Source organism: Antechinus flavipes, chromosome 6 (genome assembly GCF_016432865.1).
Source record: "Antechinus flavipes isolate AdamAnt ecotype Samford, QLD, Australia chromosome 6, AdamAnt_v2, whole genome shotgun sequence".
Lineage (NCBI taxonomy): Eukaryota > Metazoa > Chordata > Mammalia > Dasyuromorphia > Dasyuridae > Antechinus > Antechinus flavipes.
The window spans coordinates 119,760,927-119,783,597 of record NC_067403.1 but is presented as its reverse complement, the minus strand read 5'-3'; the positions used below and the strand labels follow the sequence as shown (position 1 = coordinate 119,783,597).

The following is a 22,671-nucleotide window of genomic DNA, read 5'->3' as shown; positions in this document are numbered from 1 at the left end:
AAATATGTGTAATGATACATATATTACTTACCTTATGGAGTTGTCAGTAAAGTACTTTGTGAATATTAAGAGTGGTTTTCAATTATTATATTTTATTAAAGAATGCTTAAAGTTTTGGAGCAGGATAAAAATTTTTAAATATTCTTACTGGTCTTAAGTCCTAAGAAGCTAAACATATTAAGACTGCGACAATATGAAAAAGAGGGGAAACTTTCCTCAGTTTAAAAACAATAAAAATATGATGAAACATATTAATCCCTTTTCTAATTAAATTTACATTAAATATAAATGATTATATATTATATTATTATAAAAATGTTTATTTCATAAAATTCATGTTGAATATTGAGTATAACCATCAGTTTTAGGTCAAATCTGTAATATAACAAGATGTATGATTAGCATGTAGGGCAGCTTGGTGGAACTTCAATGGATAGTGTTCCAGGCCCAGAGTAAGGAAGATGAATTCAGATCCAGCCTCATATACTTACTAGCTGTGTAAATAAGCTGCATAAGACCTGAGCAAATCATTTAACTCTGCTTGTCTTTATTTCCTCATCTGTTAAATGAACTGGAGAAGGGAAATGGCAAAACACTTCAGTATCTTTACCAAGAAAACCCCAAATGAGATCACAAAGAATTGGATACAACTGAAGAAGAACTACAAGCTGAAACCACAAGTAGAATAGAAACTCTTAAGAGACATCTAGCATAGAATGTTGGGCCATGGACAGTGTAGTCCACAAGTTGGAAAAAGATGGACATAACTAAATGACTGAAGAACTGAATTAAGCTAGTTCTAAGCAACAGCGAGGTGAGGCAGTGGATAGAATACCAGGTATGGAATCAGGAAGACCTGAGTTCATATCTAGCCTCAAACAAATTTCTAAATGTGTGACACTGGGCAAAACACTTAACCCTGCTTGCCTCAGTTTCCTCATCTGTAAAATGAACTGGAGAAGACAATGGCAAACCACTCTAGTGTTTCTGCCAAGAAAACCCCAAGAGAAGTCATAAAGAGTCCGACAACTCAACATAACAGCAACAAAAAGAAAAACAGAGTTCTCCAAAGAATTGCAAACCTTTACGTTGGTAAAAATGAAAAAAATCTTCAGATCATTAATAACAAATGCAAAGCAAAACAATTTTAGGTTTTTACCTCACAATTAGCAAAATGGCAAAGATGACAAAAGAAGGCAATAGTTAATGCTGAAAAGGATGTCAAAATACGGGCACAAATATTAACGCATTGTTGGTGATATTGTGAATTAGCATGACCATACTGAGAAGTAGCTTGGAATCATGCAACTAAAATGGCTAAAATGTCCATATACGAAATTCCACTGTTAGACATATACCCTGGAGAGATTAGTAATAATAACAAAAGCTCCATATACAAAGTTTTTTTTGAGGGGAAGTGGAAGAGGACAAAGAACTATTTTGAAACAAAATGGACGTCCATCAATTGGAGAATAGCTAAATTGTGGCATGCAAATGTAATGAAATTTTATTGATATAGACATATATGGATATTTTTATATGAACTAGTACAAAGTGAAGTAAGCAAAACCAAGAAAGCCCAGTATGACCACTACAATGTAGGAAAGAAGAACAGCTATAACAAAAACAATCAAGTAGGTATCTGGACAACTAGAAAGGATGGTCTTGGGGAGAGGTTTGAAACACGTGATTCTCAACACTAATTGCTGCCCAAACCAGGCTCTTATGTGATTTTCTTAGCCAACATGTGGCCTGCAGCAATCTTTATGTAAATTTTATTGGCCCCCATTTCTACTTGAACTTGACACATCTGGTCCAGAAACAACAGGAGTTTTTCATGCTAATCAATGATCAAAGATGATGCTACCTATCATCAGTTGGACATGGCACTTTAGGCAACTTTTCCAAAAGTAGGAAGAACTTTGTTTTCCCTTGGTCAATAGAATGACTAATGAATTACAGATCCTGTAATCTTTATCTGGCTCTTATTGGAGGAGTGAATCTCATAAACCTGCTCTTATCACCAAGGTGTAATCATTAATTAGCACAGGAAGGAGGTACATGCTCATGGAAGGCTTGTACACACCCTAACAAGTTCTTCAAGCACACAATCATTTTTTCCAGAACTGTTTAAATTTTCTTCTTAGTAAATCAGTGATTTTCACAATCTGGTTTTGGAACTTGCATCTCAAAAAATAATAATTTTATAACTATAACCACTTTTAGAAGAGAAGGAACATCACAAAAATAAATTATTCAATATGTACTTTAATTTAACTGGTGGGAAGCAGAGATACAGATTTTTTTTAAAAATAAAAAGCATTCTATACTTGATGATGACAAAAGATAACATTTTAAGGTTTACAGAGCACTTTAAAAAATATCTGATTTTATCTTAACAATCCTGGGGAAGTAGTATTCCCATTTTACAGATGAGAAAACTAAGGCAGACTTGCTTTAGGATCATACATTGGTGTAGTCAAATCTGAAATTAAGAATTCCTGCTTTTAGGTTCAGTACTCTCTAGCTGCCTCTAATGAAACTCTATTAGAGAGAAATGCTTCTCTTTCTGAGTATACCCAAGAACTCGATTAAAGAAGTAATTATGCCTAAAATAGTTGCTATTATAATGCTATGTGATTTATTAGATCAATATTACATGGAAAAGAACAAACCAGAAAAGGGATCTTTCCATTGGACACAGTCAGATATCATCAGACTAGTTTTCCCCAACGAAATTATTTTTATCAGAAGGGTGGTTGAAGAAGCTTACAAACCCACCCTCATTCTTTTATTTGTTAAATTCCATCTGAAAGGATTTTTGGTTTACACCCCTTTGCTTGGAACCTCTCAGCCTAGCTCCTCAAACAGAATACCTAGTGGTTGATGCTGATAATTTCAACTATTAGTATTTTTGTGGTTATTAAAAAATTACTTTGAAACTTGGTTTCATTTGTTCAAAACAGGATTTTTTGTGGCAGTTTTCTGATGAATGAATCCCTTTTATTTAACTCTTGTTACTACTATCAGAAGCAATCCTTTAAAGCTGTGTTAAAAATCCAATAGTTACAGACAGCAGAGGCAGAAGGCAGAGGACTTAAACTAGAAGGTTCTTTGCTCAATTCTATTCATTCTAGAGCCTGGGCTGAAGACTGAGAGATCCAAAGACAGTGACTGCTCCAATGCATCTACTTGCTGCCTTACAGAGTCTCTGTGCTGAGGGATCTGTGTAGCTGCGTTTATAGATGCATAATCAAGAGAGGCTGGTGAGGAGTTATGGTTGAGGCCGACCTGCACAAGTGCAGTTTGCAGCCTGGAAGCAATCTGACCTGGGTGATCCAATCCATAACTAAAGGAAGTTCATTACGGTTGTGCTAGTCATCCTTTCTTCTCAAAGAAGGCATCAGGTGGAAGTGGATCTCTTCGATAAAGAGAGCCTTAATTGATCAAAGATGGACAGAAGCAGCTACACCCAGAGAAAGAACACTGGGAAATGAATATAAACTGCTTGCATTTTTGTTTTTCTTCCCGAGTTATTTCTACCTTCTGAATTCAATTCCCCCTGTGCAACAAGAGAACTGTTCGGTTCTGCACACGTATATTGTATCTAGGATATACTGCAACCCATTCACCATGTATACCACTGAAGGGGTGGAGGGAGGGAGGGGAAAAATTGGAACAGGAGTGAATGCACGGGATAATGCTGTAAAAAATTACCCTGGCATGCGTTCTATCAATAAAAAGTTATTAAGAAGACATCAGGAGGCTGGATCTTGACTAGCAAGTGAATTGGACTAAGTGAGGCCGAGCTGGGCAAAACCTTCGGTCTCACACATTTAACCAAGAATGGGAAAACAGCAAAAAGTAGGGAAATAAAAAAGCAAAGAGAAACTCCTAATGCATAGAGTAAAGAGTCCTAAGTTAAGATGGAGGTGATGAATTGAAATGTAATTGGAAAATATTTAACAAACTTAATAAAAATCCAATAAAGCACAATAATCACATTTTTAAAGTAAATCAATATGTGGCCCACAGGGATCCTTGTGTGCGGATTAGTAGTCCCTGTTTCTATTTGAGTTTGACACCATGTATTAAGACAATCCTAAGATAAAGCTCTAGAAAAGAATATTCTGTATTTTAACTACAAGCTGAATCTCAAGGGAATGGTAAGAATGTGAACATTAGGGAAGGAACTACTGAGTACTGAGGGCTCATGGGATTAAGATTCAGGAATTAAGACTGGCAGGGAACCAGCAAAGGGCATGGGCTGATTGGATATGGGCATATAGAAACATTGTGTGATGCAGTGGAAAGAACTAATTTGCCACCAGCTGCTCTGCTTGGTTCTCACTCCAGCAGCAGCACCATGCACCTCCCCTCCAGCTTAAGTTCATCACCAGGAAACTCATCATCATAGAGATTGCTTCTGTTTAGGTCCTCACGCCTCATCAGTGTCCTCAGTTGCTTCTGCCCCTCTGATTAGAAGAGGGCTAGAGAAGAGCAAAAAGACTCCTCCTTTATAGAGGACTCAAAACCCCAGACACCTATTTATTTACCACCAGCTATTCCCCTTGGTTGACTCCCACATTAGGTCCCCAGCTGGGTATTATACTGCCATCCTCACTACTCTTTCAGTTTCCTTTTGTGTATTGTCTTTTCCGATTAGAATGTAAGCTCCTTGAAGGAAGACTTTGTTTTTTCTTGTGATTCCCCAGCGTTTATCACAGTGCCTAGCAAAATATTTATCATATCCATTTTCAGACAGAAAATTTTGATTTAATATGGTTTTTAATCCTGGCTTGGTCATCTACCAATGTAACCTTGGGTAAGTCTACTTAACTTCACTGCATTTCAGTTTCCCTATTTCTAACAAGGAAAGGACTAGACTAGATGACCAATAGGGTGGCTTCTAGCCCTAAATCTATGAATGAACTGTCCACAAAATCCCTGAAAGTATTTGGAATGCCTAATTTAAAAAACTGAGGTGATAAAGGATGAAATTAGAATTCTTGATGAAAAAACTCAAAATAAACAATATCTAGTAAAGAAAGCAGAATCAAGATAACATACACAATGACCACAACACCATGAACAGAAAGCATAAAAATTAGACTGAGGGCTATAGAATTAAAAAGTTTTGCTTCAGAGAAGAGTTGAGAAAATTTGCTTCCCTCTCTTATGCAAAGGTGGGGCATTAAGAATGTGGAATATTGAATACATTGTTCCCTAAGGTTGATGAATTGGCTAGATTTGCTCAACTACTTTTTTCCTCTTTATTTTTTAATTATAAAAAGCATACACATAAACACACACACACGCCAGCTGGACTAAGGAAGAGAGGAATAATATTTAGATGTTAGAGTGATATAAAAACAAAAGATGTCAATAAAAATAAAACTGAGAAAAGAAAAACTTAGGAAAATAAACAACTCAGTTCAGAAGTGAGAAAATGTTAGCAAAGCAGTAGACAATTTGGCAGAAATTCAAGAAATGCAACTAACCAATTATATAATCAAAAAATTAGAGCAAAGTCAAAAGATCACATGAGATAATGCTCAAAAACGACTGACCCAGAAAACAGAACAGAGATAATTTAAGAATTTTTCATCTCACAAAACAAAATTAAACAAAATATCTGAACATCATAATTTAAGAAATTTTTAAAAATATTGTTCAGAAGTACTGAACCAGAAAGCAAAATGAAAATTGAACCCTACCAAAAAATGGGACTGCCAAAGTCCAGAGCTTCTGGGTCAATGAAATAACATGACAATTAGCCAGGAAGAGTCAGATCATGCATAAAGGAAACTTGGTCAAAATCATATAAACCCTATGCATCAAAGTCAAGAAAGGAAAGAAAATAATGTAATGACACAGTAAAGGAAAATATCCTAAAACTAAAATTATCTACCTTACAAAGGATTTTTGTTGGTAAGACGACTTCTAATCACTTCCAAGAATTCCTATTAAGAAAATGAACCTTCAATAGGAAGATACAGTGGTCAGATTACTTAGGACAAGAGGACAAATTGTACAATTTGACAAAACAGGTGTTAGTAATTGAGAGTTTTAACTGGGGAGTAATGCAATTGAGCACTATACACTTGGTCTATCATGAATTCTAGGGTCTCAAAAGTTATGCCAGTGAGTGGAACATAAATTCTGTGGGTCTTCTACCAAGCTAGAAAGCCTTTGAGTATGAGTCAATTAATAGGCTATATATCTATAAAGCTGGAAATTCCCATTACCAGACCGGCCCTCAGGGTGTTCATTCTGTCCTTACATCAATCTTCAAAGTCTTTCAGCTAAGTCACAGAGGAATTATTATCTGTATTGGTGGAAAAAATACACACAGACATAGAACCACAAGTCACTGAACTACTGAAACATTTTTTAGTTGACCATATGTGATGAGATGATTCCAATGTTAATTTTCAAAATTTGCTTAGACATACTTAAATACTTTGATGGATTCATTGTCTTATAGGTGTGGCTACCCCTTCCACCTGTGTAGACCACAACTCACTGATTTCTTTTTGTCTATTCCCTGCTATAACTTACCACCAGAAGCTCTGCTGAATGAGTCGAAAGATTTCAGTGGTGAACACCATTGGAGCCCTTGACTTATCCATCTAATTCCTTGCTGTTTTTCTACATAAACAATACCCCTCATTTTCTAGCCACATATGCCTTCTCTGATATCTTTTATATCATTTTATTCATAAGAATGTAATCCCAGTGTTAATTAATTCTGTTTCCACCAAGAGAGCCTGGCATATTGTTACATTAAGCACCAATTTTTAAAAAGGAATGGCAAAAGGTAGAACTTTTGCACTGTCTTTTAAAAGATAACCTCCTTAATCATAGTGAGTTTCCAACTTTATTTTTGCTAATTGTATAAAACTGCAATGTGTTTGAGTTCTGCTCTTTTCTCTTTCCCAAAGTCTGAAATCTCTTATAAAGGATTTATCTTTTTGTGCCCTCTTTTATACCTACTTCTCAAGATGTACAATGTGCTCAATTATTTCTACCAGATACGGGATTCCCTTGCAGCACCAGATGCTTGTAAGATTTTAGCAGTTTGTTAATAAAATATCTCAAGAGGAACAAAGAACTAGCTAACTACATAAGGAATACTGCTCCCAAATGAAACAATGCTTCTGACATAGTAGTACATGCTTGCCTCTCATAAAGGAAAGCCTTTAGGTTTCATTATTACTCCCTGTAACCTTCCCCACTTTCCATTCTCTCCTGCAGTTAAAAGTGAGTTTAGTATCTAGGTAAAAAATATGTTTTAAACCAAATCCCATTCTCAAGCCCAATACTCACAGGAAGAGGCTGTGTCTTAAAGTGGTTAGGACTAAATCCTTACAGTTGTAAATCAGGATTAGATTATGTACCTTAACCCACTAGGCTTGGCAGTGTAAATGCTAAATTACTTCACTGGGATGCTATTTTAAGTTGTCAGCATCTAACACGAAAATGATCATACTCTGCTATGGCAAGTAGAAGATTATGAGGTAGTATTAACTTCTTCCTGGATAAGTGTCAGGCAAATGATCACTATTTGTTGGAGGATTATAATTGGCATTTCAATGAGTTGTATAACAGAAAAGATGTGAAAAACTATGGACATTTCAAGTGATGAAAAATTTATAAATTAAAAGGTGTTTATTTGGGGGACTAAGGTGAAATTTAAATGACCAGAAGAAGGAAGCAACACAGACATCTGTTACATCACAGGTTCTTAAATAAGGGTCTGTGAACTTTGAAAAATATTTTGACAACTGTGTTTCAATATAACCTCCGTCTGTTGTAATCCTGCGTATTCTATTTTTTGCATTTAAAAAACCACTATGCTGCCAAAGTGGCTGGGATACTAATATTAGATGTTATTTCAGAGTAGGCAGCACTGAAAAAGGTTTTGTTTATAAGTATTTGTACTGCTGCTGTTTAATCAATTCTGTTGTGTCTGGTTTTCTGTGACCCATTTGGGATTTTCTTGGCAAAGAAACTGGAGAGGTTTGCCATTTCCTTTTCCAGCTCATTTGGCAGATGAGGCAACTGAGGCAAACAGAGTGAAGTGACTTGCCCAGGATCACATTGCCAAGTGTCTGAGGTCACATTTGAAGTCAGGAAGTCTTTCTTTTTTCAAATCCAATATTCTACCCTGCACTACCTAGCTGCCCTCAGAAGTAATTGTAGACACTTTTGTGGAATCAATACCGGAGAGATTAGCTTTCATTTTAAGTGCAAATTGATGAACCACTAGGCATCTGCTAGGGGATTTACAAGACCTTGCATGTAGCTTTCTTTATTGGTAATAAAGAATTTCATAAAGCAACACGGACCTCCGAAATTATCTACAAATATAATACTTGTAACACACGGGATAAAGATATGACTTCAGAAACAAGATCTTTGTATTTTGTTGCTCTTAAAACTTCTTGACCTATTTTGTTAGCACAAAAGTTAGTTGACTCAGCACTTCCTCAGAGAACAAATAGTAGCTATCAAGTCTCATTCTCTCTTCAGAGCTTTAGTAACATCTCACAAATATTCAACAGGATATTTTAAACTAGCTGACCCACAAACATTTCAAATTTAACATGCCCATAACAGAACTGAGACATAAAATCATCCCAAATCTACTCCTCTTCTGAAATTTCCTACTTCTGAGAGCATTGCCATCATTTCAGCCTCACAGCTTTGTAACCTTAGCATTATTCTCAACTTCCTACCTTACAAATCCAATAAATTGCCAAATATCTTGTTGAATCGTCCCCTTCTCACTTACCTCCCTCTGCTCTGACTACTGTACTTCCTGGTTTCCTTTAAGTACTAATTAAAATCCTACTTTCTACAGGAAACTTTCTGCACTGATTCTAGCTTTCTCTCTCCATCCTCCAAAGGCTGAAGAAAAAAAAAAAAGATTTTCTATTAATTTTGTATAAATATGGAGATGCTGTCTCCATGGGAATTGTTTGTTTATTTATGTATGTCATTGTATCCTCCGTGTCAGGTAGAATATAACCTCCTGGAAAGCAAAAGCTGTTTAGATTTTGTCTTTGTATCCCCAATACCTCCACAAAGACTCGCAACATAATTATCTAGACTTCTTTTTCTCTTTTTTGCCAATCCCTCTGCTGACCTTCTTTCTCCTACATCTACCATTTCCCACAATTTGCTTGCTTTTATCTCCAGCACTCAGCACAATATCTAGCACAGTTAAGACCTTAACAAATATTTTATCTCTTCAAAATGCAAATGGCAGAAGACTCATCCAGTTCAAAAATGGCTTTAGACACTTATTAATTATGTGACCCTGGATAAGTCACTTAAACCTGTTTGCCTCAGTTTCTTCATCTGTTAAATGAGTTGGAGAAGGAAATGGCCAACCACTCTAGTATCTTGCCAAGAAAACCTTAAATATATTAAGAAGAGTCAAACACAACTGTATACAACAACAATGCAAAGATAGCATGGTACAATGGAAAGAATGCTAACAGTAAAGTCAAAAGTTATGGTTCAATTTCTTTGTTTTTTTTTTTTTTTACCATATTTATAACCTTCGATGTTATAAACTTTGTGGGCCTCAGTTTTCTCCTGTGTAATATGAAGAGGTATCTCTAAGTGGCCTTGATGGTCCCTTCCATCTCTAAATAATACCATTTATCATACTATAATGAATATACACAAAAAACAAAATAAGAATCTTATAATAAACATCACAGTTCCAAGGACCTTTTCTTGTTATCTAAATTTATTTATGATTATTTAAAATGGAATATTCCAGATAAATCCCATGATGAGGATTGGAATCCTTAAAATATCCATTCACAATATACATTTCCTTGATATTCACACCTGATGATGAACATTATCATCATCATCAATGTTTATATAACACCTACTATGTGCCAGTCACTGAGCTAATTGTTTTATAACTATTTCATTTGATCCTCCCATACTCTGGGAAGTAGATGTTACTCCATCTTACAGATAATAATACTGAGGCAAACAGTGTCCTATAGACTCTAAATTCTACATTTTTTCCTATTATTCCTTCCCCCAGCCCCAGAAAACAAGCATTTAATAGAAGGGAAACACAATAATTTTTAAAAATTACAAGAAACACCTCAATTTCTGACCATATTCATCAGTGCAGGAGAGGAATGTATAATTATAGTCATATAATGAGCTTGTCATAAATCTGAAAATCAAATTGTAATGTATATTCTCTTGGGAAGAGTTCAGAGTGTTCTACCAGAAGCTTAACACCTCCTAAATCTATTTAATGGTTTCTCTGAGTAAGGTAACTATCCCATTACAAACAAACTGTTGATTATTTTAAATAAAGTGTTAGTACTTGAAGCCAAGGAAATCTTGAAAACTACAAGTCAATGACTATTACAAATGCAATCAATGATGTAGAGAATTTAATTAGCTTCTGATGCTATGGAAAAGGGCCCACCTTCTGACTACACATCTAACCTCTTAAACAAGTTTCCTTAACTTTGTCATGATGCAATTGCAATCTAAGGTTAAGCATAATTAGCATGGCAACAAACTTGTTTTCTTAGGAAGGCAATTTATTAGACCAAAATATGAAAATAACTAGTTTGGATCATAGACAATCTTATTTTCACGAGGGACTAAAAAAGCTAATTGAATTTTTTAACATTTTATCAACAGAGTCAAATGAACGTGGCATTTGTAAATGCAAACCCCAAAGCTTGGTTAACCAGGGGATATGCCAACTTTTGTTTCTGGTATTGGAGGTTTAGAACAGGAATAATAACAATAATAAGCATTTATATAGCACTTTAACATTTATAAAACACTTTACTAGTGTGATCTCATTTTATCCTCACAACAATTCTGAGAGGTAGATGCTATTAATCCCTTGGAGAGCATTTAGCCAAGCCCCTTCATTTTGCACGAGGGAAATCTGGAGTCAGTGATATTAAACAATTTCCTCAAGGTCATATAGCTGATAGTGGTAGGGACAAGACTTTAATGTGGGTCTTATGCCTCCTGGTTCAGTGCCCTTCTCATATGGCAATAAAGAAAAGTTCTCAGGCGTGATGGGCTCTTGTAATTTTCTGAAGCTTCTTGTGGTGAACACAGATAGAAGAAACACTTTGGTCTCAGGGGCAGAAAAACAGAACAACTCAGGACAAAAACCAAGAGATTCAGCTTGAATACTTTATAAATCTAACAGTGGATAGAAGGAAAGTAAAGTGAACATAGTAGATATCATTTAAAATCATGTTTGCTCTTTACGGTAGGATGAAAATCAGTAGCCAAAAAAGAATGAGAATTGTTTCTCATATTTCCATAAACCTGAAGGAACCTTTAAGATCATTGATTTCAATTTCTTCATTTTCAGAAGGAAAACTGAAGCCCAGTGAGAGAAAAATGATCTCCTGAATATCACAAAGATACCCAGGGAGTTAAGTGAAATAAAAAATCAAATCTTTTGATTTCCAGTCTAGGATTCTTTCCATTACACAAACTGCCTCATTTTGCTAGTTTATATAATCCCTTTTCTCTCTTTAAAGGATATTTTCAGTACTTTAAGGGATCTGATCTTACTAATTTGGGTACTACTCCCTTCTTCCTTTGGTGAAGACTGAAATCCATTTATAGCTTCTTATTTGGAATAATTTTTTAAAATAAATCCCTCAATAATGTGTGTGTGTATGTGTGTGTGTTTAAAAACATTTTGTGGACACCAGGGCAAAAGGATAATGCAACTAATTCAATCGAAATCCTCATTCACTCTCTTCTCTTTTCTCTTCCTTTTAAATAAAGTAACTCCCTTTTGCTTCCATTCACAGCTTTAATAACAATAAAATGAAAACATCTGAATTTTATGCTATAATACATCATTAGAACTTAAAAAAGCACTAAAGTGAATAGGTCATTGCTTTCTAAGATTTAAAGTTACTGTTTTCTATAAAATAATAAATAGCTGAAATAAATAGGATAATAATGATCGCCAGTGTTTACATTGCTTTACACAATCTCACAACAACCTTGAGAGTAGATATCACTATTCTCATTTTAAAAATGAAGAATTTAACACAAATAGAAGGCAAGGAAGTGCTTTGCTCAGCGTCACATAGCTATGAAGTGTCTGAAATCATATTTGAACTCAGATCTTCATGATTCCACATTTAGCATGCTATTCCCTGCACTACTTAGATTCTTTGTAATTAAAAGAACATTGGACTTAGACCAACTCAAGAAATCTGAATTTGAATCCTGCATGTAACAGTTATTAGCTATGACCCTGCAAGTCTTTTCTTTCAATTTCCTCATATAAAAGAAAGATTATATTGTCACTATGTATACTGCTCCCATTCTGGAGAAAAAAATTCAGTGAACTTCCAAATACTTCCTAAATATGCATTATTATCATTAATTTTACTCATGCAGGATGATTCAGTAGGAAGAGCTGAATTAGAAAGTGGAAACAGATGGCCTCAATTCAGATTCAATCTCCAGTAATTTACTGCCTCTGTGATCTTATTCAAGTCATCGCCACTTCTATAAGTTAGCATAGTGGTGTGAGCCCTCCCCTCTAGATCCCTTCATCCCTAGATGCTCATCTAGCATCTCCTATGGGAAACCATTCTTTTTATCCTCTGTGCTGTAGCTCGTTCACCTTTCCAAATGACTCTGTGTATCTCTAAGTACTTGTGTAACAAGGGGTCTGGTTGCATGTGTAGAATGCCTGGGATAGCATCTCCACAAAATTCCAGTGGTAAGTATGACGAGGATCCATTTGCTACTGGTGCCATGTTTGGACCTGAACTTGGTGAGACAATGTCTATGGGAACTGAGCTAAGTTGAGCCAATTTCCCCCCAAAACCAAGATGGTGCAAAGAGCATGCCCTCAGGATACCAGGGGGAAACATCGTAAGTTTGCTTTCGCTAGAGCTTTGAAGCAGATATGCCTTTGTAAAATCTAACTATGTTAAGTGATTGGATGGGACTGAGTCACTAGTTATTGGTACCTAACAGATGGGGAAATAGGGTTGGTGTGAGCTTAAAGAGGAGACAACCAAACCCCTTGTGATATCCTAGAATGCTAAAGAGCAAATATAGCCTTCTTGGCTCTGAGTAAATGGGACATAGCATACTTGCTATATTTATGCGTTGCAATCATTCCTACCCTCTAAAAGATACAATCCTTCCCTTGAGGGATTATTTTTCATTTTGTTGTTGAATCTCCAAGTTAGTGCAGTGCCTTGCACAGGACAAGCATTTAATAAATAGCTGTTGGATTAAATTTGACTTCTCTTGGTCTATTTCCTCATCTGTAAAATGAAGGATAGGAACAAACAGATGTCTTTTGATTTAAATCTACAATTCTATGATCTTAATGGAGCTCTCTGCATTGCTGATTCACAATTGGAAAGACCTGAAACCTGATTAGAGTCCCTTGATCTATTTATGATGAATTAACTTCTACCTATATCACCAACATGAGAGATTTTAAGAAAATGTCTATCCTTAAGAAGTCTTAAGAGACAGGAAAAACTGACTAAAAGTGGCATTAGATTAAACTGAATTGGTGAAGGTAAATCATAGAAGGCTTTAGGTACAGTCACTAATGAAGCTGGTTCCAAGCACAGTGTATACACCAGCCCAAATAGATACTCTCATAAGATAATGGCTTATCACAGGGACAATCAAGTGGGTGGTAGAGCAAGGAGCACCAGACTCTTAAGTCAGAAGTCTTGGGTTCAAAGCTTTGCCAATTTTTAGCCATGGGGATTTGAGCAGATCACTACCTTTCTAAAATTGCTTCTCCACATGGAGAGTAGGGAAATGAATACTTGCACTGGCTACCTTGAAGAGTTGTAAATCAAGTGCTCCATAAGCCATAAAGACCTGATTCAAAGTAGCAGCAGCAGTCACAGAATGCTGGTGTTAGACAGACTGGCTTTTACAGGATCAAATAATTTTGAATTAAATAAAAATGCTGCTCCATTTTCCAACTATAATTCAACCTGATCTTCCACTTTTCAAATCTGGACATGGTTCACTGTTCAACTTTACATCTTGGAGTAGCTTTTGTTAAATATCTCTTATGTTTTTGCCTCAAATCTTTCTCCCTATTCTAGTCCATTCTTCACTCAACAATCAAAACAAGCTTCCAAAGTGCAGGGATAACTCACCCTTTGAGCAGTGCCTCCTTAAGTATTTTACATTTCAAGTTGTTGATTCTTCATTTTCAAAGAGGACCGATGATATCATATGGTGACTTCTCAATTTGTGCTTGAATTGAATTTAAGTGAGACAGAACTGCACAAAGTTGTCAGTCTCACTCTCTTTCAGAATTATCAAATTTTTCCAGTAATGATAATAACAATAATGATAATACATGGCAATGCTTTTACCTTTATTATATCTCCCTAGGATTTAAACGAATTGTGGTGGTTTAGTTCCTTTCAGGTTTTTACATGAATAACATTACACTAAATGTAAAAATTTATTTTGTCCTTTTTGTTTTGTATAGTGAGAACCCAAGGAAAAGCTAGTACTGTAACTTTTGTCTGCCTTAGGTATCTTTTATACTTTTGTGATTGACATGGTGAGCATTTATGGGTACAAAAATAATAATTTTTAAAAACTGCATTTGTAGATATGTGATTGGAGTCAAAGAAGAGATGCAAGAATGAGAAAATCTGAGAGTACAGAAAACACTTTTCAGCTTGAGGAGTCAAAGAGGAAGTTATTAGGGAAGCCGTTAGCACAAAGGCTTGAAAAGAGTGAGTTCCAGAGCTAAAGAATAAATTCACTGGTGAAAAATGGCAATATAAGACTGGAGAGTTGGGTAATGATCCAGTCTGACTATATGTAGAGCTTGTAAAGAACAACATGGAATAAGGCTAAAAAGAAAGGAGGAAGCCAGACTGTGCAGTGCTTGAAATGCTAAGCTAAGAGATTTGCCTTGCATCCTGTTGGTGAAAAAAAGCTTTGGATTATTTTTGATTAGGGAGCCACACAAACCTGTGCAGGGAGAATATTATTTTGGCAGTGAGAGCAACTAAGAGGCTATTGTATACGTTCTTCTGCTGGTGCTCAAATGTCCAGAAATGCATACGACACTTAAAGGCATTCCCTTTTTAAAAATGACTATAATGACTAATATGGAAATATGTTTTATATGACTATACACGTATAAGTTATATCAAATTGTTTGCCTTCTGAATAAGGGGGTTATAGGAATGAAGAGACTGAAACTCAAAATTTTAAAAAAACAAATGTTTTTGCATATAATTAGGGGAAAATATTAAATAAAAAGCAAAAAAAAAAAAAAAAAAAAAGAGCATTTGCCATCTAAAAGTTAAAAAAAAAATGCCCTAAGATGCTTTGTTCACCTCTTTAAAGGCACCAGTTTCAGCTCCGATGGTCATATACCACATCCTACCAAGTGGCAACTGTGGCTAGAAGAGGATTCTCTTTTGTTTTTTGGCATATCATGGACAAACAGTTTTTGAGGGCTAGCACAGGAATCACAGACTTAGAGAATTACAAAAAGATTTTCTGTATTAGACCCTCAGGAACTATCTGACACAACCTTAACCCAAAATGAAACCCCCTCTAAAATATAACCATGTGTATTTTAGACATATTAGGCAACTACAAATAGCTATTGTGTGAAGACCTCCAGGAAGAAAGGAAGAAATCATTTACTCTCAAGGCAGCTCAGTCATTCCATTTTTGGATAGCACTAAACTTGCTTCTTTGTAACTTCTATCTGATGCTCCTGGTTCTGCCTTCTGAATCAAAAAGAACAAGTCTGATCCCTGGACAGGATCAAGCCCTTCTCAAGAGCTTGAAGGGAGCTATCCTGGTTCTTGACAACTATATCTTCTCTTCTCCAGGCTAACTATCCCCAGGTTTTCCAATGACAGTGACTTGCAGCATTTTGGTATTCTATTTAAGTCTTGCCCCAGATCCTTTCCTCATGATATATATTATGGATCAGTATCTTTCCTAAAATCTGGTAGCCAGAATCAAATGCAGAGGGATAAAAACAATTCTTATTCTTGGCAGTCTTGCCTCTATTCATGCAGGTTAATATCTCATTTACTTTTTTTTTGGAAAGGAGGACTGTCATATCACACTGACTCCTCTTGAACTTGCAGTTCATTAAACTCCTAAATTCCTTTCTCTGATCAGTACAAAGATCCAAGACAATTCCAAAAGATTCATGATGAAAAATGCTCCACCCTCCCAGGGAAAAAAACTGATGACCAATATGTGCAGATTCTAATATATATTTTTTCATTTTCTTTATTATTCCTTTTTCCTTTCCTTTATTTATTTATTTTTATTTTCCCCCAATTATATGTTAAAACATTTTTTTTTTTTAACATTTGGCTTTTTCGTTAAAGTTCTGTGTTCTATAGTCTATCCCTTCCTCTTTCCCTATCCTTCTCCTTCCCTGAAATAGTAAGCAATCTGATATAGGTTATACATGAGCAATTTCATTAAACATTTCCATACTAGTCATTTTTTCCAAAACTCAAGAAAGAAAGGAACAAAAAAAATAAAGAAAACACAGAGACAGAGAAAAGAAGAAAAGAGAAAGCAAGAGAAATGTAGCATATTTCAGTCTTCATTCAGACAATATTAGTTCTTTCTTTGGAGGTGATTACCTTTTTGAGGAAGCAACTAAAATGGAAATGTTTTCCATTATTTCACAGGTATAAATGACATACTGTTTGCCTTCTCACTGGATGGGAGAGGATTTTTTTTTTTTTTTTTTTTACAAAAAGGAGGGGGAAAAGACAGGAATGAATGAATGAAAGAAACTCAAACCTTTAGACAAACTGTCATCCAACCCACATCGACTATTTGTAAAGTCAAACTGTTCCTTATGGGTATGGAAATTCCAGGTTCTAAACAACTAACATAAGCAGGCTTCTGGAAGATACTATTTTCTTTTTTAAAAGACACTCAATTTTTAAGGAGAGAACCTCCTTTACTTTGAAAAAAAGATTAGACACAATTCTATCCAAGTCCCTCAGAAATGCAACGTAGAGAAATGAAGCTATCGTCATTGGTACCTGTTTTTCAGCTTGTTTCAAGAGCTTCTGAAACCTCTCATCCTCGAGCACATCAGCAGAAAGAGCCATCTCTCCCTGGGCTTTCATGTCCTCAAGCTTCTGCCGCAAGTCTCGTAGGACTTGTAGTTCATCATTCAAGCGGCTCTGCCGTGTCAAAGAAGCCTGAAGATCCAGCTCTAAGTCAAGAGATGTGCGAGGAGGGTGTTCCCGTGCTGATCTTCTATGGACTGGTGGGCAAATAGTCTGAATGGTAAGAAGGAAAGACCAAAAAAAAAAAAAAAAAAAAATGAGCTGGGAAATGGTGTGACATACATAAAATATAATTTTTTTCTCAAGAGGAATCACAAGACACATTTCAAGGGATTAAATTCTTTCCCACTCTCCCACCCCTTGTTGTAAGACAAGTACTATCCGATCATGTAGCCATCTATTCAGCTTTGAAAAATTCATTCAATAAGCATTTATTAAGCACCTACTAAGTGCTGGGCACCGTGTTAAGTGCTGGAAAGTACAAAAAAAGGCAAGAGAAAGTCCATGACTCTGAAGAATTCACAATTCAATGGCAATGGCAATGAAGGCAAATCAAAGAAATCTCTTATTCCCCTCCCAGATGAGCTTCAACTCCAATTTGCTGGTGCCCATTCCCCCTTATCAAGCTCCTTCAGCTTGATTTTCACTTCTTCAGTGTTATAAATAATTAAGGTCCTTTTATGAGTCAAAATACCCATACTATACTTCGATTGATTAGCCCCAATATACCCTTTTAGATCTTGTTTTTACATAGATATTTGTATACATAATATTGTATATTATTATTTCCCCCCCCCTTCCAATTAAAATGTGAGCTTTTTGAAAGCAGGAATTTTAAAATTACAGTTATTTTTCTACCTCTAGACTTCCCTCATCAGTTTTGATATATTGAGGAATGGCATAAAAAAATTCAATAGGAATTTTGGAAGACTTTTGCAGAAGCTGCACGCCACATGTGAAGATCAGCAGATGATACAGAAAAATTATTTTTACTTAACACTGACTTACATATGGCCTATGATCAAATACTTAACACAAATTTTACAATAAAGTAATGTAAACATCCCACTAAAAAAAAAAAAAAAAAAAAAGAAAAAAAAAAAAAACCCAAACTTCTCTGCTATGAAGAGAGGGTCAAGAAATTTTACATGGGCTTTTCTAGATTATGGAGGCACTGCACTTCTATGATGTGGAAGGGATAATTGTAATATTTTGGGGGGCCTTTTCTGTGTATCCACAGTACTTAGAACCACCTAGAACTTAATAAATGTTTGTTGACTGACACATACCTAATTATGCATCTAACTCCATTCTTCTGGGAGTTAAAAAGTATAAAAGTACAGTTTCAATCCTTGAGAAGACATAACTACCAAATGTGAACCAAAAAAGAATATGACAGACCATATAATTACCACACAATTAAGTCTCTCTAGTCTAATGCATGTGTGCATAAATGAAGGTGATAGCAGTGGAAATGGAGAAGAGGTCACAGTAGAGAAATTTTAAGAAAAAAAAATTGATAGGATTTACAAAGACTGCATAGAGGAGAAGACAGAACAGGAAGAAAAGCTTGCATGACTACAAAGAAAGAGACTATTGAGGCTGGGGATTATGACTAACCCTGGTTGGGTCATGTTTAACCCCATCATTACCACAATACCTACTATGTCTTAGAAACAGGATTAAAAGCACTACACTGGCTTTCCTTCTGTTCTCTCCTGCTTCTGAAATCATCCTCTACAAGCTTCATTTTGAACCTATCAGGTACAATATTTTCCCTATCAAATAACTTCCATTTATTTTCTCCAAGGAAAAAGTGGGTAGGCTTCAAATCCCTCTTGAACTTTTCAGTTGCATCTTCATAACACTATGTGGAGTTTTCTCAGACAAAATTTTGGAGTGTTTTGCTATTTCCTTCTCCAGCTCATTTTAGAGATGAGAGACTGAGACAAACAGAGTTAAGTGACCTGCCCAGGGTCACACAGCTAGTTATTGTCTGTGGGCCAAATTTAAACTTTGGAAGATTCCTGATTCCAAGGCAAGCACTCTATACTGTGCAACCTGCCTTCCCTGTCAACTCTGAATATCAGAGACAAGTATTCTTGGGATTCAAGGTGTGAAAAGGTCTGAATAAGATTACAGTACCATTTCCTTCATGGATTCAAGTTATTTTTTAAAAAAGATCTCAAAACAGCCAAAAGCAATATTAGAAACTTTATGTACTGAAGACAATAAAATCAATAAAAACTGATCCTGTCCTCTGATTTAGTGATCCCAATACTACAATTATAGTCTAAGAATGTTAACAAAAGGGGAAAATTTCTAGTGGTACAAAAGAATTCAGAGAACTATAAGATGATTAAATAAAAATTGGAAATTACGAATAAATATAAAATAGAACAAAAAATGAAAACAAATAATTATAAATGAGCAAATATTTGTTAATTAGTAGCAAGAAAGGAAAGACAGGTGCTATGATTTAGGAATGGCAGAACAAACTTTTAATCAATGTATTAGAATATAATTTTGTATTTACAACAACAAATATGAATACAGAAAGACAAAGGAAATGTCAGAACGTGAAGAAAGCTGAACTGGGACATTTATATTAACTAGGATTATCCAAAGAAACAACAAAACTTCATAGGTAGAGAGAGTAAAGAGAATGGAGACAATAAATAAGTTATTATTTTGCTAAAAGTTCTTGTTCTTTAATTTTGAAATTGTAAATAATTCTTAGATTGTTTTGTTATGTATTTTATTAGTATTTATTGAGGTTTTATAGAGTTTGTAGTAAAATATGATTAAAAGAAAAGCACATGCAGTTTACTAATAAGAGATAACTATAGGTTTCGCTATATAGATGGTTTATTCTCATTAAACACACAATCTATCTACATGGATCTCTGATCCACTGATGATTAAAAACAGGGAGTCATAAAGGGCTGACTAGCTATTCTAAGATGATCTGCTGATAGTGATAACTGGCAGGGAAGGCAGAGATAGAATCACTATAACAAGCAAGTCTAAGCTATTTAATGTAAATGGTAGAAAGGGCTTCTAACACAAAATAGCTTTGAAGACCATCATTATATTATTCAACAATACAATAATGACCCTCAAGTACTAAAAAAATCAGTTGATCATAATTGATATAATCAATTGATCATAAATCAATAAATTTCATTAAATAAAGCAGGAAGTTGTCTAAGTATATACATAGTGAAGTCAATTATACACCATAGACAAAGAATGGAAATGGAAACATTGACACAGAAATTGAGTTGAGATTAAATCAAAATGGTTAAATTAAAACTTTTTGGATTTTAAAGTTGAAATTTTCAGTCATTTTGAAATTTTACTTGCTTGGAACACACTTCATTCCCTGATATTGCTACAAAAAAAGTTTCTTTTGATGGGAGGGAGATGTAATCTTATTTTTCAAGTATGTATAGAATTGGAATTGGACTCCCAAAATATGTTGTCTAGTAGAGGCCTTGCATGTAACAGGGATAGGTACATGATTTTGCCAGTAAAAGGAACTTCTAAATAAAGAAATAGGCAAGACCTATATGATCTAAGGCAAAGAACCAGGAAATCATTCTGCATAGTAACAGCAATGTGATAATGATGATAAACTGTGAAAGACTTGGCTACTCTGATCTAAGACAATTCCAAAAAACTCATGTTGAATTCTGAGTGTAAAATAAATATAATTTTCTCACCTTATTTTTCCTACTTTTTTTTTTTTTTTTTTTTTTGGAAATATGGCTAATGTGTTTTGGAAATATAGAGATGTGTTTTGCACGGTTTCACTTGTGTAATTTATGTCATATTGCTTGCCATCTCAGAAGCTTGTGGAATGGATGAGAAATTGGGAGAAAATCAGGAATTCAAAATTTATTTTTTATTTTCTTTTTTCTCTCAATAGTATTTAATTTTTTCAGTTACACGTAAAGTTAGTTTTCAATATTCATTTTTTGTAAGATTTTGAGTTCCAAATTTTTTCTCTTTCCTTCCCTTCCTTCTTCCCAAGAAAGCAAGCAATTTAACATAAATTATACATATACAATCATATTTAAATATATTAGTCATGTTGAGAAAGAAAAAACAGTGCAAAAGAAAAAGAAAAAGTAAACCAAAAAAGGGTAAAAATAGTATGCTTTAATCCACATTCAGTCTCCATAGTTCTTTCTCTGGATGGCATTTTCTATTCCAAATCTATTGGAGTTGTTTTGGATTACAGTTATTTCTAAGAAGAGCTAAGTCTATCATAGTTGATCATCATATAATCTTGCTGATACTGTGTACAAAGTAATTCAAAATTAAAAAAAGAATACCCCTAATCAATTGAAATGTTAAAAAAAAAAAAGCATGTTCTTTAATAACAGAGCCATATTTATTATTACAATTAAAACAATTAAATTTATTACAAGGGAGGGCTCTATGAAAATTAAAAAATTAGAAAAAAATTATTGAAAACAATAGGGAAGAACAAAAGAAAGATTTTTTTTTTTTAATTTTAAGAAAAAGAAAACAAGTAAAATCAACCACACCTGAAAGCAGATGTCACATCCTACATCCCTAATCCCTCTACCTTTTTCTTAGAAGAAGGGAAGTGTTTAATAATTTATTCTCTATGACCAATATTGGTCATTATAATTAATAAGGATTCAGCTACCTTTCAATTTATTTTATTATTGTCCTTGTTTACACTGTTTTCCTGACTTTGTTTACTATGCCTTTTTATGCTTCTCTAAATTCAAGTTTTGTCATTTAAAAAATTATTTAGTATTTCATTTTTTCCCAGTTATAAGCTTATCATTTCTTATGGCACAAAATAGAATACATTTAATATCACAAATTAATCAGCCATTCCTCAATTGGCTTCCTTTTTTCCATTACTTCCAATTTTTTGCCTTAAATTGTTGCTTTTAAAGTATTTAAATTTACAGTCTAGCACTTGACTATATCTTGACTCCTTAAACTTCTATTATTTGTTAGATTTCGATCTTATTTCCCCAAACTGAAGACATAGTCCCTAAAGGACAGGTTCTGGATTTTAGTCTTTCTCAGTATTCAATCCCCTTGTGTCCCTGACATAGTGCTGGGTATTGAGCAGGCCTTCATTTATTATTGTTTCACCCAGATTGTTTCTGCATAGATGGTATGGATATAAAGTTTAGCTCAAGTTTAGACTCAATAACCATAAATTTCAAACTCTTGGAACTGAAATTAACATGCTTCCTTGTATAAACTCCCACAGACATTTTTATAACTGACATTTCATTTAAAGCTCTGGGTAGCCGGGGGTGCTTACTACAGTTGCCTAAGAGCACGGCAATATTATATCTTCTGACTTGCAGAGAAGGGGGTAAACATAAAGTGATACATACCCTCTTGACCCTTAAGCTACGGCGTTCTGTTGCATTTCTCACAAAGAGAGATTTTCTAGCCAGCGTGGAGCTGTCACTGTCACTTCGGTTTAACTGTTAAAGACACAATATAGAGAATTAAAAATAACATAGGTGTGAGTATGTATGCGTGC

The 22,671-nt window shown here is 34.8% G+C and overlaps 1 protein-coding gene across 1 annotated transcript in view; it reads right to left on the bottom strand.

Moving 5' to 3' along the window:
* WWC2 (WW and C2 domain containing 2) overlaps positions 1-22,671 on the bottom strand; it is a 234,819-nt gene that overhangs the window by 9,938 nt on the left and 202,210 nt on the right. Inside the window, exons 20-21 of the mRNA XM_051966292.1 lie at positions 22,520-22,612; positions 17,094-17,336 (exon numbers count right to left, since the gene is read on the bottom strand). Coding sequence (XP_051822252.1) covers positions 17,094-17,336; positions 22,520-22,612 — 336 coding nt within the window. The remainder of the gene's footprint in view (positions 1-17,093; positions 17,337-22,519; positions 22,613-22,671) is intronic.